This window comes from Solanum pennellii, chromosome 11 (genome assembly GCF_001406875.1).
Source record: "Solanum pennellii chromosome 11, SPENNV200".
In the NCBI taxonomy this organism is placed as follows: domain Eukaryota; kingdom Viridiplantae; phylum Streptophyta; class Magnoliopsida; order Solanales; family Solanaceae; genus Solanum; species Solanum pennellii.
The window spans coordinates 483,876-497,769 of NC_028647.1; the positions used below are offsets into that span (position 1 = coordinate 483,876).

Here is a 13,894-nt window from a genome sequence, read left to right on the forward strand (position 1 = left end):
TCAGATGCATATCCAAGGTCTAGACGGACGTCCACAAAAAGTTTTGGCAATTCATACGTGAGAATCCGGATCACCCAAAAAATGGATTGCTATAGCACACAAAAATCGTCTAAATGGGGGTATGCGCGCTTCGGGGCTCGTTTGACCTTGAAAATGGGTCGTACTGGCCGTGATGGCCAACCGGTTGCACAGCCAAGGTCTTAAAGGACCTCCACAAAAAATTTTGGCATTTTTGACATCAGAATTCGAATCACCTAAAAAATTGTTTGCTATAGCACACGAAAATAGTCAAAATAGGGGTATACGCGCTTTGGGGCTCGTTTGACCTTGAAAATGGTTCGGAGTGGAAGAGATGGCCAACTGGATGCATAGCCAAGGTCTTGACGGACGTCCACAAAAAATTTTGAAATTTTTGACGTCGGAATCCGTATCACCCAAAAAATGGTTTGCTATAGCACACAAAAATTGTCGAAATGGGGGGGTATGCTCGCATCGGGGCTTGTTTGACCTTCAAAATGGGTCGGACTGGCCGTGAGGGCCAACCGGCTGCATAGCCAAGGTCTTGACGGACGTCCACAAAAAAGTTTGGCATTTTTTACTTTGGAATCCGGATCACCCAAAAAATTATTTGCTATAGCACACGAAAATCGTCAAGATGGGGGTATGCGCGCTTCGGGGCTTGTTTGACCTTTAAAATGGGTCGGAATGGCCGTAAAGTCCAACCGGATGCATAGACAAGGTCTTGACGGACGTCCACAAAAAATTTTGGCATTTTTGACGTCGGAATCCGGATCACCCTAAAAATGGTTTACTATAGCACATGAAAATAGTCTAAATGGGGGGTATGCACGCTTCGGGGCTCGTTTGACCTTGAAAATTGATCGGACTGGCCGTGATGGCCAACCGGCTGCACAGCCAAGGTCTTGAAGGATCTCTACAAAATATTTTGGCATTTTTGACATCCGAATCCGAATCACCCAAAAAAATTATTTGTTATAGCACACGAAAATAGTCAAAATAGGGGTATGCACGCTTTGGGGCTCGTTTGACCTTGAAAATAAGTGATGGCCAACTGGCTTCATAGCCAAGGTCTTGACGGACGTCCACAAAAATTTTTGGAATTTTTGACGTCGAAATCTGGATCACCCAAAAAATGGTTAGCTATAGCACACGAAAATCTTTTGGACTAAAGCACACGAAAATCAGTAAAATGAGGGGTTTACTTGCTCCGGAGCTCGTTTGACTTTCAAAATAGTTCATTCTGGCAATCAAGGCCAACTGGTTCCACAGATAACGTCTTAACAGACGTCCATGAAAAATTTGGGCAAAAAATATGTTTGGATCACTGAAATTCCATGGATGATAGTACACAAAAATCGATAAAATGGGGTATACCTGCTTCGGGGCTCATTTGACCTTGAAAATGTGTCGTTTCAGCCGTGAGAGTCAACTAGCTCCATAACTAACATTTTAATGGACGTCCACAAAAATTTTTGGCAAAAAAGACATCAGAATTTTGGATTACCAAAAATCCATGAACTATAACACATGAAAATTGAAAAAATGGGTGGTTTACCTGCTTCGGGGCACGTTTGACCTTCAAAATGGGTAATTTTGGACTTCAGGGCTAACTGACTCCATAGTTAACATCCTAACAAACGTCCACAAATTTTTTTAGCAAAAACGATGTCGGAATTCTGGATCATCAAATAAGATCGTGGACTATAGCACACGAAAATAGGTAAAATGAGAAGTTTACCTGTTCCGAGGCTCGTTAGACCTTCAAAATGTTCCGTTTTGGCCGTCACGGCCAACTAGTTCCATAGATAACATCCTAATGGACATCTATGAAAAATTTGGGCAAAAACGACGTCAAAATTCCGGATCACCAAAAATCCATAGATTATAGTAAACGAAAATCAACAAAATAGAGTATATTTGCTTCGAGGCTCGTTTGACCTTGAAAATGGGCCGTTTTGGCCATTAGGGCCAACTAGATCCATAGCTAACGTCTTTCCGGATCACCAAAAATTCATAGACTATAATACACGAAAATCGGTAAAATGAGGTTTACCTGCTTCGGGGCTTGTTTAACCTTGAAAATGGGTCGGTTTGATCGTCAGGGTCAACTGACTCCATAGATAACATCTTAACGGATGTCCACGAAAAAATTGGGCAAAATAATATCGAAATTCTGGATTACGAAAAATCCATGGACTATAGTACTTGAAAAATAATAAAATTGGTGGTTTACCTGCTTCGGGGTTTATTATGAATTTTAGTAAATCATGTATAAATAGTTAGGGGAACGGTATACAAAATGTTGTTTTCAGAATTATATAAATTCTGGATTTATATAATCAGAGACCGAATCATGCAAATTCTGAATTTATACAATTAACAAATCAAATAACAACAATTCGTGAAATTGTAGCCACAAATTGAAAAATTACATAATATACTCTAAATGTTTATCATTATGCGTAATTTTCCAATAATCTTTAGATGGACCATTATTTAAGTTAAATTTTTCAAACAAAAAAAATAGCTATCCGAAAAGACTATAATACCCTTGATTGGGCTTTGATTTGATGCTATTCAAGTCCAATATCAAGCCTTGATTGGGCTTTAATTTGATGCTATTAAAGTCCAACTTCAAGCCCACTAGTGGATGAAGACTGAGGTAGAGCATTGTCGGGTCTTCTTCATCATCAAAATCATCCTTCCTTTTTCAGATTTCAGAAAGAAAAAAAAACAAATTGAATGGAGGAACAGAAGCGGAAATGGAGGCGAATCTCTAAGATTTCCACTGATTTTTCTCTTATCAACAGTCTTGATGATGGCTGCCTTATGCATATCTTCAGTTTTCTCTCCCCAATTCCAGGTATTAAACAAATTCCTCTATCATTTCCTTTGCTTTTGAAACACGTTTCAAGTTTCAGCTGAATTTACTGTTACTTTGGCTCTAAATTTGCAAACCCCAGTTCTTATTTTTCTTCATTTCAAGGTTACGAAAGTTTGATTTTGTTTTTTGTTTTTTTGGGTTTCTCAGTTCTATTCGTATTTAGTATCTTAATTGATAATTCGCTTCATTGTTCTCATCATAGTTGATTTACAAAACCCAACTCAATAAGAAGTTGCAAAGATTGGATTTTTCTGTGCATTGAGGCCTGATGGACTTCATCCTTGTTAATTTTGAGCTTAGTTGGTAGTTTATTTGCTTAAAAAATGAAAAACATATATAATAAGACTAGGATTCGCACCGAAATGATTTACCTCTTCAATCAAAAAAACAATTTCAGAATCATATTGTTACGAAGTTAAGGCTTCAAAGGATTGAAAATGGCTGCCAAAAATTCGAATTCACATGGCCAACAAAGAGAAGTTTTGCAGATCTAATTTCACTTATCACACGCCGTAAAGGGTGTACATTCGACCTTGTTGACAGGTCATCAACTGAGGTGGTTATTAATTCCATTCTAAAATTGTTGAACCTGCACAAATGAAGTGTGCAACTGAAAATCCGACTATAGTTTAAGGAGGTACTTATGTCTTTCCCCCATTTCCGTCCATATAGCTGAATTTTAGGCTTTGAAGCACTTAAACAAGAGAACAACTTGATTTTTCCTGTAAGTTTGTGCTCATCTTCTCTTTTTCTATTGGTTCTCTGAGAGAGATAACTATAGATTTCTGTGTCTTCATTCACCAGCTGCCGCAATAACCTGAATGTATACTCACCTTTCTTTTACTTTTTTTCTCCATTCTCTATATTCTTTTTGTGAAATATCCTTGTTGCTTTATAAGCTCAGGCATTTATGAGGCAAGGTTAACCTTAACGTGTTAGCTCAATGTTGTTGTAGGAGCATATAATTGAACACTTCACCATATGCATCTACTTCTGTTTTGAGGTTTGGATAGTGCAAGTTGTCTTATTGCGGCCAATGAAATTTAAGAGCTCTTATCGTTACTTGGTTAAAGGAGAAAAATAATAGAAAAGCTTGTGTACTCATATCCCTAACAGGCAGTGAGTACTGAGTAGTGGTTTTTAAGCACGAGCACCACTGTTATCTTAATTTATTGGATTAGCAGAAACGAGATCAATTTCATTCTTAGTTTTAGAACTTCTTGTGGGTGTCGGTGGTCATTTGTGTCTTGTTACTTTTTAATTTTGTTTTATTTGGGCTGGGGGATTCATTTTGGATTTGCACTGTGCTTCATTTTTTCTAGCATGCTCCAACCATCTGTTTTTAGATTTAACTATAGACCACATTCATAGTGCTATGTGATTTTTTTTCTGTCACAACTTGCTGTTGAGTTGCAGATCGGTATAACACCGCCCTCGTTTGCCACAGATGGCGATTCTTGGCATGCCATCCTCGGCTTTGGTTGCGAGTAGACCGTGCTGTGAAGGATTTATCTCAGCCTGGAGTTTATCCGAACATTGAGATGGCCGTCTCTGCTGCAAGGTTAGCATTTTTGTTTTATCTTATTTTCTCTGTTATGATCTTCGTCTTACAAGCTGGCTTCATATATGGATGCTGTTCAGGCCTGGCGACACTATACTGATTGCTGCAGGAGGCAGCCATCATGTGTCAAATATTCAGATTGAAAAGCCACTTTGCTTGGTAACTTCAAAATGTTAACCTCAGATTACTTTATATACTTAAAGCGTACAAGATGTTGGGTCTTTTGATGTGTTTTGAATCTTCTGAGATTTCTGATAGTTATTTTAAAGCTATATATTTATATGAAGTTACATAGTAGCTATTTCCACTCATGATGCACTTGGGTCGAAAATTTTCTTCCTTGCCATATAAGCATATGCCTTGCAAGAGTAAAATAAATGCATGTAAGTTATATGAGACAGCACTAGTCTTTAGCTGCCTCAACTTCCTTTTTACAGATTGGTGCAGGTGAGAGTCCTGATGATACAACCCTTATTTGCTCCCGCGGCTCAGACAGGTTTGTGAGACCTTCATCACTTTCTACTTCTTTTTCTCCTTGATCAACTTGATGTTGTGCCTTGAATTAGAGCATCAGATTCTTTTTGCAATTCTGATCAAATACTAAACGAACCATAACAATATTGCATTACTTGATCTTCAATTCTGTCTATGCAATGCTTTTTAAAGATGTCTACTATTGCCAAGTGTGTACACGAACAGTTGACCCAAATTTGAATTTGCTCTCTGATATTTGGAACTGTTTTCACTTGCCATTGTATGCATGTGTGTTCTTTTTTTCTGAACAGCGCATTGGAGTTCATGTCCACATGTAAGCTGGCCAATTTGACTGTGAGGACAGAGCTTGGTTGCTGCTTGCTTCATAGAAGCGGGAAGCTCACAATTGATGGGTGCATTCTTCAGTGCGAGTCGAACCCTCTTGACCATCTCTCCTATGCAATTATCAGTACTGCTGGTGCGGCTGAGGTCATCCCCTCAGCACTCAAAACTTGTAGTGATGGTGTTTCGGTTCTGAAAACTCAAATTGAAGGAGGTGCCAAAGCTGTCCTAACCAGTGGGACACTTTCATTGCAACGAGTACGAGTCATTTATACTCGCACATCACTCTTCTTCTGGTTTGAGGTAGAAGGCAGCGACAAAAATACAGTGCAATCTGCACCTGTTGAATTGCCAATTAGTTAGTCAATCTGCCGTTCCATTCCATTTGTTGTATCCTTTCTGCCACCTATCTTGGAAAGAGGAAAGGGGCTGATAGAGGGTTGGTTGTAACATATTGTTCAAATTATGTACTCGGTTTTACTGTATCATTGTGCAAGAGTTCTTTGTTCTTCAATAACAACTTGGTAATGGCGCCCGCATCAGCTTATCGATTCCTTTATAAGGATTTATTCCTGAATTTTACAAGTGACAAGCTATTCTCACATGTAGTTCACCCAAGGGGTAAATCCAATCCAATGGGTTAGTAGAGCTAGGCTTGACTTAAAGACTGGGATCGGGTTCGACATCAAAGACAGAGAGAAGTGTACAAGTGCAGAAAAAGTATTGGGCTTGACATCAAAGCATATATGTGTAGAAAGGGTAAAGTGCCAGAAAAAAACAATCGCAGAGGAAGCTTCTCGCGCCCCACCACTAAGCATTGTGTTACTCTAGTCAATAAACAGCCTTAAAGTGGTTCCAAATGACCTAGAAGAGGCCCTGGGAACGTCCCACCACGAATTCATATCCCAATAATTGGATACAAACTACTTGTGTGTAGGCCTCTGTTCAAACAAAAAAAACCACATGAGTGCGCAAATCAAACATTTTTCTCACGTAAACAAAATCTCATCAAAACACCGTTTAAATTGTTGATAACCCAAATGAATGAACCAATGGACAAAACTTCAGTCATCAAATAGCACGACAATATCACAACAAGCTCATAAAAAAAGTCATATATAATCCCAAAGCACAAAATTTAAGCACAAATCTGATCTCCAGAATCAATCTACACTCCAAGATCGGTATGTTCTCTTCATCTGTTTATTGCAGTCAGTACAATGTAAGTGTAGTCTCTTGGAATATGACCACTGAACTTGTGCTATTTAATATAACGCCAGTTGTTCAAGGCGTCTTTACAGGAACATCTGGGTAGACGTTTGACAGAAGAATATGGTTGTATCATGTACTTGTAATAAATCCAAGGAGAGCACTCCTTCTGCAGCTTGTTTTTCAGTTGAATGAGTTACCTGAACATCAATTAACTATAGGATTAGTTCGTACTGAAACCTAAAATGTTCGGATGCAATACCTAACAAGACTTTCTTTGAGCTGAAACTACTTAATATTCACAGACTTTCTTGGAATTCAAGTTCTTTGCTTTTTCTTATTTCAGCAGTTTTTATCGCTCAAACTACTTTGCAATACTAGCTAGAACGTTGAACAAGGCTAATAACATATTTCATTCAGGTGGAAGACAGGTTTACCATAGGCGATTCAAGGCTGCAGTATCACAGTGCTATGAACAAATAAAAGAGGAAAAGTAGATGTTTCAAGTGTGAGTCCAATTAAGAGGAAGAAATGAATAAAGAAAAAGAAAATGCCTTCCATGCAACAATTCCACACACGTAGCCTTGTTGCTACATCACAGACCTACTACAGAGTCAAATTATTGGACACCGTCACTTAGACAAATGCATTGATGCTAAGAAGCTTAACCAAAAAAGTATAATACCTCGCTAATATTTCTAGGACAGCTGAAGCTTGATACTATTTCAAGAGATCGATTTCTGTTTCACCACAATATCATCAGCAGAATAATAGTCTGCTATGAGCCGGTACATGAATGAAGCATTATGTCCACCCCTGAAACAGCAAAAGAGAACAAGCGCAAAGTTTTAAGAAAGGGAACAGAAAGCAGAAATGTAATAAAAGATCATGTAGTCAAATCAGAGAACCGATATTGCAAACACCGTTATATGATTCCGTATTGCCAAAAAGGGAACATATTAAAATATAAGAAAATAAAATATTTCACACACTATCAGTTTGCACACTCAATATTGATCAGACAGATTTCCCATGGATATTTATTCTTGCTTTTAAGCATATTGAGTTATAAATTCATCTCATGCATCTTAAGGTCGGGTTACATCATCGTCAATTAGCATTCACCAAGGAGTTTACATGAAGAAATACATTCTCAAAAATACTAATAGTAAGGGGAACTCACGTGTCTGTTATAAACAAACTAACAAGATTTGGTGGCACATAATCAAATGCGGGATTAACAACATCAAGTAGAGGGGAACCAGAGCTGCTCTCAAAATCCAGGCAATCTGAGAATTCTCCAAAGTCCAGAAGCTCAGCTGGTGATTTCAATTCATTTAGCAAGACTTCTGGATTGTGTGGATACAAAGGACATAACTGTTGCACAAACAAGTAGTTACACAAATGATTCTCAGTTAAAGCAGATGTAGTAAGAAAAGATATTTGTCCTGAGAAAAACAGTTCACAACTTTTTATCGTTTTTCCTCTATTAAACTACGAGAATACCAAGAAATACCAAGTAGCCTTTCAAAATAACCCATGTCCTACAATGGTAGTGTGACTTGTTTAGCTGCCTTCTTCATTCTCCATGCGCCCAGGTCCAGTTTATAAGAGTCTTGTTTATCTTATCCATCTCAATAGGTATGTAATCTTCTTCAAATCTATTTGCCATAGTATGATGCTTAAAATATACGATATATTTCTTTCGAGGTGGGAAATTTGTAGTTCTGTACTTGCAAGGTTTCAGTTAGCATTTGTAAAATCTATACTCTTAAGTGGTAGTAGAGTACAAACCAGTTCCCTTTCCCCATAAAGTTTCATGTTTCTGGTTTCATTTTAAACTATTAATATGACTTGTGAGATATAATCATTACCTTTCTGTAGTGGCATATCATAATTGGATAATCCTCCCATTGAACAATACCCTAGAGCAATGCAACTTCAACCATGAAATATATAGAATAGTTCTTTAGGCATCACTGCTAATTGGGCTATCGGCTAGAGACTAATAGTGGCATGACACGAAGATTAGATGCATTTGTGTGTTTTTTGTGGTTCTAAGATAGTAAGGATTGAGGAGCCAAGATGTGTCCTGGTAGTCCTGTAGTTGTCAGCTTCAGTGTTGATACTTGGTGGGAAATAAAACCGGATGGATGTCACCAAAATGCAATATTGCATTCACTGATTGCTTATTGACATCCTTTTGCATAGACAACACTGTTAAATAGCGAACATTAACCTTTTATTAGGTCACTCCAGCTCCCAAAATGATCTCTTCAAAGCTTTTAAGAAATGCTCTAGACCTTTCATGGATACAAAATCAAACCAAGACAGACCTCTCTTTATACCTTAGTCTAATTAGAGCACTTCATGTTCTCCATGATGCTTTGACCAGTGAGGGAACCTCTCCTGCTTATTTCCAAGTAAAATTCTACTTAAACTCAAATAGTTCTTTTATCCATCAATTCCAGAGGCAAAATCATAGGTGCTAATACTGCAGCATCAAAAACAGATTCTAGGCTACAAGGACTACATTAAAGTCAGCAGGAGATAATTCCAATATATACATAATCTGTTTTATGGAATTAGTTCTTTAATTTTGAAAAGAACTAGAAGTAGGAGTAAAATATATTGATTGCCTGAAGGATCAACCCAATGCCTTAGTGATGCTAAATTACCTTGTGAGTGCCTGCAAGAACAACAAAGGGAACAGCATGCCTCTGAGCTGCTAGAGCCACCATGTTCATTCCAACAGGTGCAATAACCCCACCATTGGCCATGACAGTGTGAGCTCCAACAACCACCTTTTCACAGGAAATATCAGAATTCAGGTAAAAGACTATGGCCTCATTATTAAATGCTAGAAGTTACAGCACCAACATACCATGTTGACTCTTGAGATGATAGCAAAAACAGCAGAATCAGTGATCACTGTGGTCTGCAGACCCCTGGCAACCAATTCTTTTGCAAGGGCATGCCCCTGGTACCTTAAGTAAAACCGAGGAGGGACAATCAAACAAGTAGAAGAAACAGATAATTATAAAAGAAGGAAACTACAGAAACCGTACAGTATTACAACACTTAATGATCAAAGATAAGCCACTTCTCCAACCTTGGGGCACCCTCAGCCACAAAAACCCGGAAAGATCTCTTCTTTTCCTTTGCAGCACATAGAAATTCCATCACTGTCCTTGAATTGCCTAAAGTTAAGATTACCTCACTGAAAAGAAAGTAGGAACAGACAACAATTAAAAGGTGAAGAAAGAGTTGGAATACATATAACTGGATGCAATAAATAAGAGAAGAAAGAGTTGGAATACATATAACTGGATTAGAGAGGAAAGCGTCAACCTCCCATACTTTTCAATCCGTAAACAGCTACTAGAAATAGCGAGAATTTTATATGAAAATTTAAATAATGTATTTGAAAATAATTTTGAATGTGACACTGCGACAATAAGCTCCCTTTATGTGTCAGTCCAACTTACCTAGTTGAGTGCACATCTGTTTGACTTCACTGAACATATAGGTCAACCAAACTGAATTTCTTATTCTTTTAGTTTGCAGGCATGCCGTATAGGGGCTACCATAGACCATCATAATTCTAGATAACCACTACTAATACGATCCCCGGGTAGCAGAGGAGACCCTGGTTGAAATTGTTGTCATTTTCATGATAAACAGAAAATATTGTTACTAAAGCAGATCTCACCAATAGATTTCTGACAATCCCATTGGCAATCCCTTACCAGAAAGTTTTATACTCAACATGAAATAAAAGATCTAAGAGGCAGGCTTAACATAAGACTCTTGCAAAGCTCTATTAAAAGGCTATTTATTAAAAAGAGAATCAGTAGAAGGTTATGTTATTACATTGTAATTGGATAGTAATTTTTGTGTAGTTTATTCATACTTGTACCATCACTCTAATGCCTCCACTTGGGTAACAAAGCCCCTGCTATGCAATTGGATAAGTAATAATAAACTTGACAGATCAAAAGAACAAGAAAGAGAGAGAACTACACAAAAATACTAGTGCTGCCCCAACTAATGGGGATTGTTTCTTGCTGTAACCAAATATTGGCAGAAGTCCAAGAATACTGAATGATGGAAGACTTCATATAATATTGAAATGCCTTGCTGATTTTGCTTGTGTTCCTATAGGTCAATAATCATTGATAACCGACAAGAATGTGGCACTTATATTTGAACTTGACCTCAAAGGCTCAAACAAAGAAATAATTCCAATTACTTGATGCTTTATAACAACCAGTTTTAAGTAAACTATAGTTCCCAGATTCTAGGCGTTATTATATATACCCTTTGAAAATGGAAGGACAGCCTTTAAGTGCTGTGACCTGTAAAGCACTTTATGCTGATTTTATTGTGTTAGTTCCATATAGCCGACCCCAATCAGCTTGGTAGTTGACACCAAATATCAGAAATATGAATAGGGGAAAAAATGACAGCCAAATCACAAAAGAGTGAGAAAGAAGATACTTGTGATGAATATGCTCAACTGCTTGTTCAGCAATCTGTTCATGGCAAGTAGCAATATCTTGAATAAGTTCATTAACAGCCTCAATGACATTATGTTTTAGTTTCTTGCTCGTTGAATTCTTATCAGCAGCTGTAAAGAAAATGTGAAACAAGTCACAACCTGACAAGACTCATTTCTTGTAATCCCAGTAGCAACAGTTTACAATATCTGGAGTGACATGAAGTGTTTAAATACATGCACAGCACTAATCCAATCACAACAGCTGGTGGCCTCGTGGTAATTTGCTGACTCACATATTAGTAAAACATCTTAAAGATCCTCAAAATAGTTTAATGTCATGATCTAACTTGTCCCCTAAAAACAATGCTTTATATCATGATCTATAGACAGCTTACATTTGCTTTTTCCTTCAGAATCACCAGCAGAAGAAGATGTTCGAGGTACAGCTGTTGATTGTGGGATGTCTTCAAGGAGGGTCTGCAAGGAAGGTGGTCTCAAGGTGTTTCTAGCAGCAGCAGCCACAGCAGCGGCAGATAAACCTTGATGATCGTCTTGCTTGACATCATCTTCATCATCACTTCCAGCCGATATACCCAACCCACCAACAGCAGCAGCTGTCAAAGATACATCCTCCTCCCTTATAATATTAAGAACTCGCCTAACAATGTTACCGACGGCAAGCTCTGTTATGTTCATGCAATATCATCAAAAGTTAAATTAGCAAAAGAAAGGAGATCTAGAAGAAGGAACACAAAAAATAAACTCCTCCAGCATAAGAAATTGAAACTAGCAGAACATCATAAGCCCTTCAGTCAAAATATTAGCAGATCCATTCAACAAAATCCTTGTTTTATTCAGTCTTCGGATAGGAAACACACACTCTAACCGTTGGTAATTACTTAAGTCAAGGTATCAGTTGCTGTCTAAGAGTTCTAGTGTCCAGAGCAAGTACTTCCTGGAATTTTTGACTTCTCAAATACGTTTACTCCCTCACTTCACCTGAAAATATTAGTTGGCCTGGGTCTGGGTTTTATGTATCGGCAAAAGATGTTTAGGTAATAACCTTGGTGGACAAAGTTGAATATCCCGTGGAATTAGTCGAGGTGTGCCCAAGTTGGCGCAGACACCACGGTTATAAAAAAACGAGTATGTCTGATTATTATTTTTTTCGGTTGGTGATACATTATCAACTTATCCCCCACAAAAAGAAAATTATCAAAATGTGGAACCAAATAAAGCAAAAGGGTTGTTAATGATTCATATAGTTGATCCCAGAAAGCTAGGTTGAGGCTTAAATGTAGATATAACAAAAAGGGCTTGGTGCACGAAGCATACCAACATTCACGCAGGGTCCTAGGTGGGCTGCGCCCCTAAGGATTGTAGTGTAGGAAGCCTACCCTGACACAAGCATCCATGGCTAATTCCAGGACTCAAATCCATGACTTATAGGTCATACAGAGACATAAACTAAATCCACAGCACACACTCAACATTAATTGTGTGTACCACCTCAAGTAAAACATTAATTTGTAAGAAAGATGACACTTCTGATGTATTTTTTTTCTTCAACAGACATTGTTAACTACAACAACAACAACATAGACAATGTAATCCCACAAGTGGAATACCCCTACCTTGAGAGGTATACAGACCCCGGCTCAAGTAAAAGAAGTATACAACAGTTTGAAAAAAGAGATCAACACCAGTGAAGAAGACGAGACAGAATACTAAAGAAAGTATGACAGATCATACTAAAAAAGGAATAGTAACTACTACAACGAAATAATAGGATAATCCAAGTACAAGAAACATTAATAGTTACAGAAGTGGAACGGAAAGGATAAAAAGAAGAAACAGAAGCTTATACCTACTGGATTAGCAGCAATCAACTTTTCCCCAATACCTCTGATTGCATCAATAAGAGCATCAGCCTGGTGAGTTTGAGGAAGCCTCTGCTGCGATATGCATGAGCGTAACACTTCCGCTGTCAATTTCGCTGTTGTCTTCGACCCCTCAATTTTCCTACCCCACAACATTCAATACATACAGCAAACAAAAAAAAATCATCCCTCCATAGATAATTACACATACATATAGATAAAGAGCGGGAATTACCGTTTCTTCAGCTTGATTATGAATTCATTCACTAGGGCATTCATGTCCGTATTTGTTGAATTTACACCTGAAATCACACCAAAAAGTTTAAGCAATTCGTGAATTTTGAATAATCAGAGTAATTTCAGAAGAAACTTACCGTTTAATACTGTGCTTGAAGCTTGGGATTGTGCTCAACAATGGCGTAAGAGGGGTAATGGTTTATAGAGTGAAGCAGAGAATTTTGTGCCTTAGCAATTTGGATCCGGGTTTAGCACAAATTCGATGTACAAGCATTGAAGCACATTATACAATAGCTTAGTTGCGTATGCTACTCTCTTTTGCTTTTACTTTTTTTTTATATTAAAAAAAAACTGACACCGTTACTGGAATTTTCACTAATAAAATGAGGGTTCAGGTATTTAAGATCAAGCAGATATTAGGATTGGAAAAAAAGGTTTTATTACAATAATATATACGCGAGATTTGATTTCTAAATTTTTTATGAATCTAGTTTTACTTTTATGTCATTTTGACGATAAATTATTGTTATGCGGAATTCGAGATAATACGAGAAAATATAAACGCTAAAAACAAGACAACAGATTTACGTGGTTCACCAATAAATTGGCTACGTCCACGGGAAGAGGGAGAGCAGTTTTATTAAGGAGAGGCAAGAACAGAATTACAGAATAGGGTTTGCCATAGCGTCTATATATAGTGCTAAGCTATGCCCTAACAGGCTTGGGCCCAACATACAGAATTGACAGATAATTAAGGGCCCAATACAACAACATTGTATACCGTC

General features: G+C 37.8%; 2 protein-coding genes and 1 long non-coding RNA gene across 4 annotated transcripts; 1 reads left to right on the forward strand and 2 right to left on the reverse strand.

Annotated features, from left to right (window-relative positions):
* Positions 1–2,675: 2,675 nt before the first annotated feature.
* LOC107005079 (F-box protein SKIP5) lies at positions 2,676–5,821 on the forward strand. The gene is made up of 5 exons (XM_015203567.2): positions 2,676–2,884; positions 4,322–4,466; positions 4,547–4,625; positions 4,904–4,962; positions 5,252–5,821. Exons 1-5 carry the CDS (start codon positions 2,764–2,766, stop codon positions 5,643–5,645), a joined length of 798 nt encoding a protein of 265 aa, XP_015059053.1. The 5' UTR covers positions 2,676–2,763; the 3' UTR covers positions 5,646–5,821.
* A 433-nt stretch (positions 5,822–6,254) lies between these two features.
* LOC107004852 (translation initiation factor eIF-2B subunit beta-like) lies at positions 6,255–13,401 on the reverse strand. Of its 2 annotated transcripts, none has more exons than XM_015203233.2 (11): positions 13,247–13,401; positions 13,108–13,174; positions 12,860–13,014; positions 11,388–11,675; positions 10,992–11,121; positions 9,604–9,711; positions 9,376–9,478; positions 9,170–9,295; positions 7,675–7,868; positions 7,177–7,307; positions 6,255–6,691 (listed from the first exon to the last, which is right to left on the reverse strand). In XM_015203233.2, the coding sequence occupies exons 2-10, from the start codon at positions 13,149–13,151 to the stop codon at positions 7,217–7,219; spliced, it is 1,239 nt and encodes a 412-aa protein (XP_015058719.1). In that variant the 5' UTR covers positions 13,152–13,174; positions 13,247–13,401; the 3' UTR covers positions 6,255–6,691; positions 7,177–7,216. The 2 variants fall into 2 exon arrangements, with proteins under 2 accessions (XP_015058719.1, XP_027769005.1); XM_027913204.1 differs by having other exon boundaries at positions 6,255–6,706.
* Positions 8,162–9,163, reverse strand: LOC114074938. The gene is made up of 2 exons (XR_003575320.1): positions 8,840–9,163; positions 8,162–8,708 (listed from the first exon to the last, which is right to left on the reverse strand). It is a non-coding gene; the product is annotated as an uncharacterized LOC114074938 (long non-coding RNA).
* Positions 13,402–13,894: the final 493 nt, after the last annotated feature.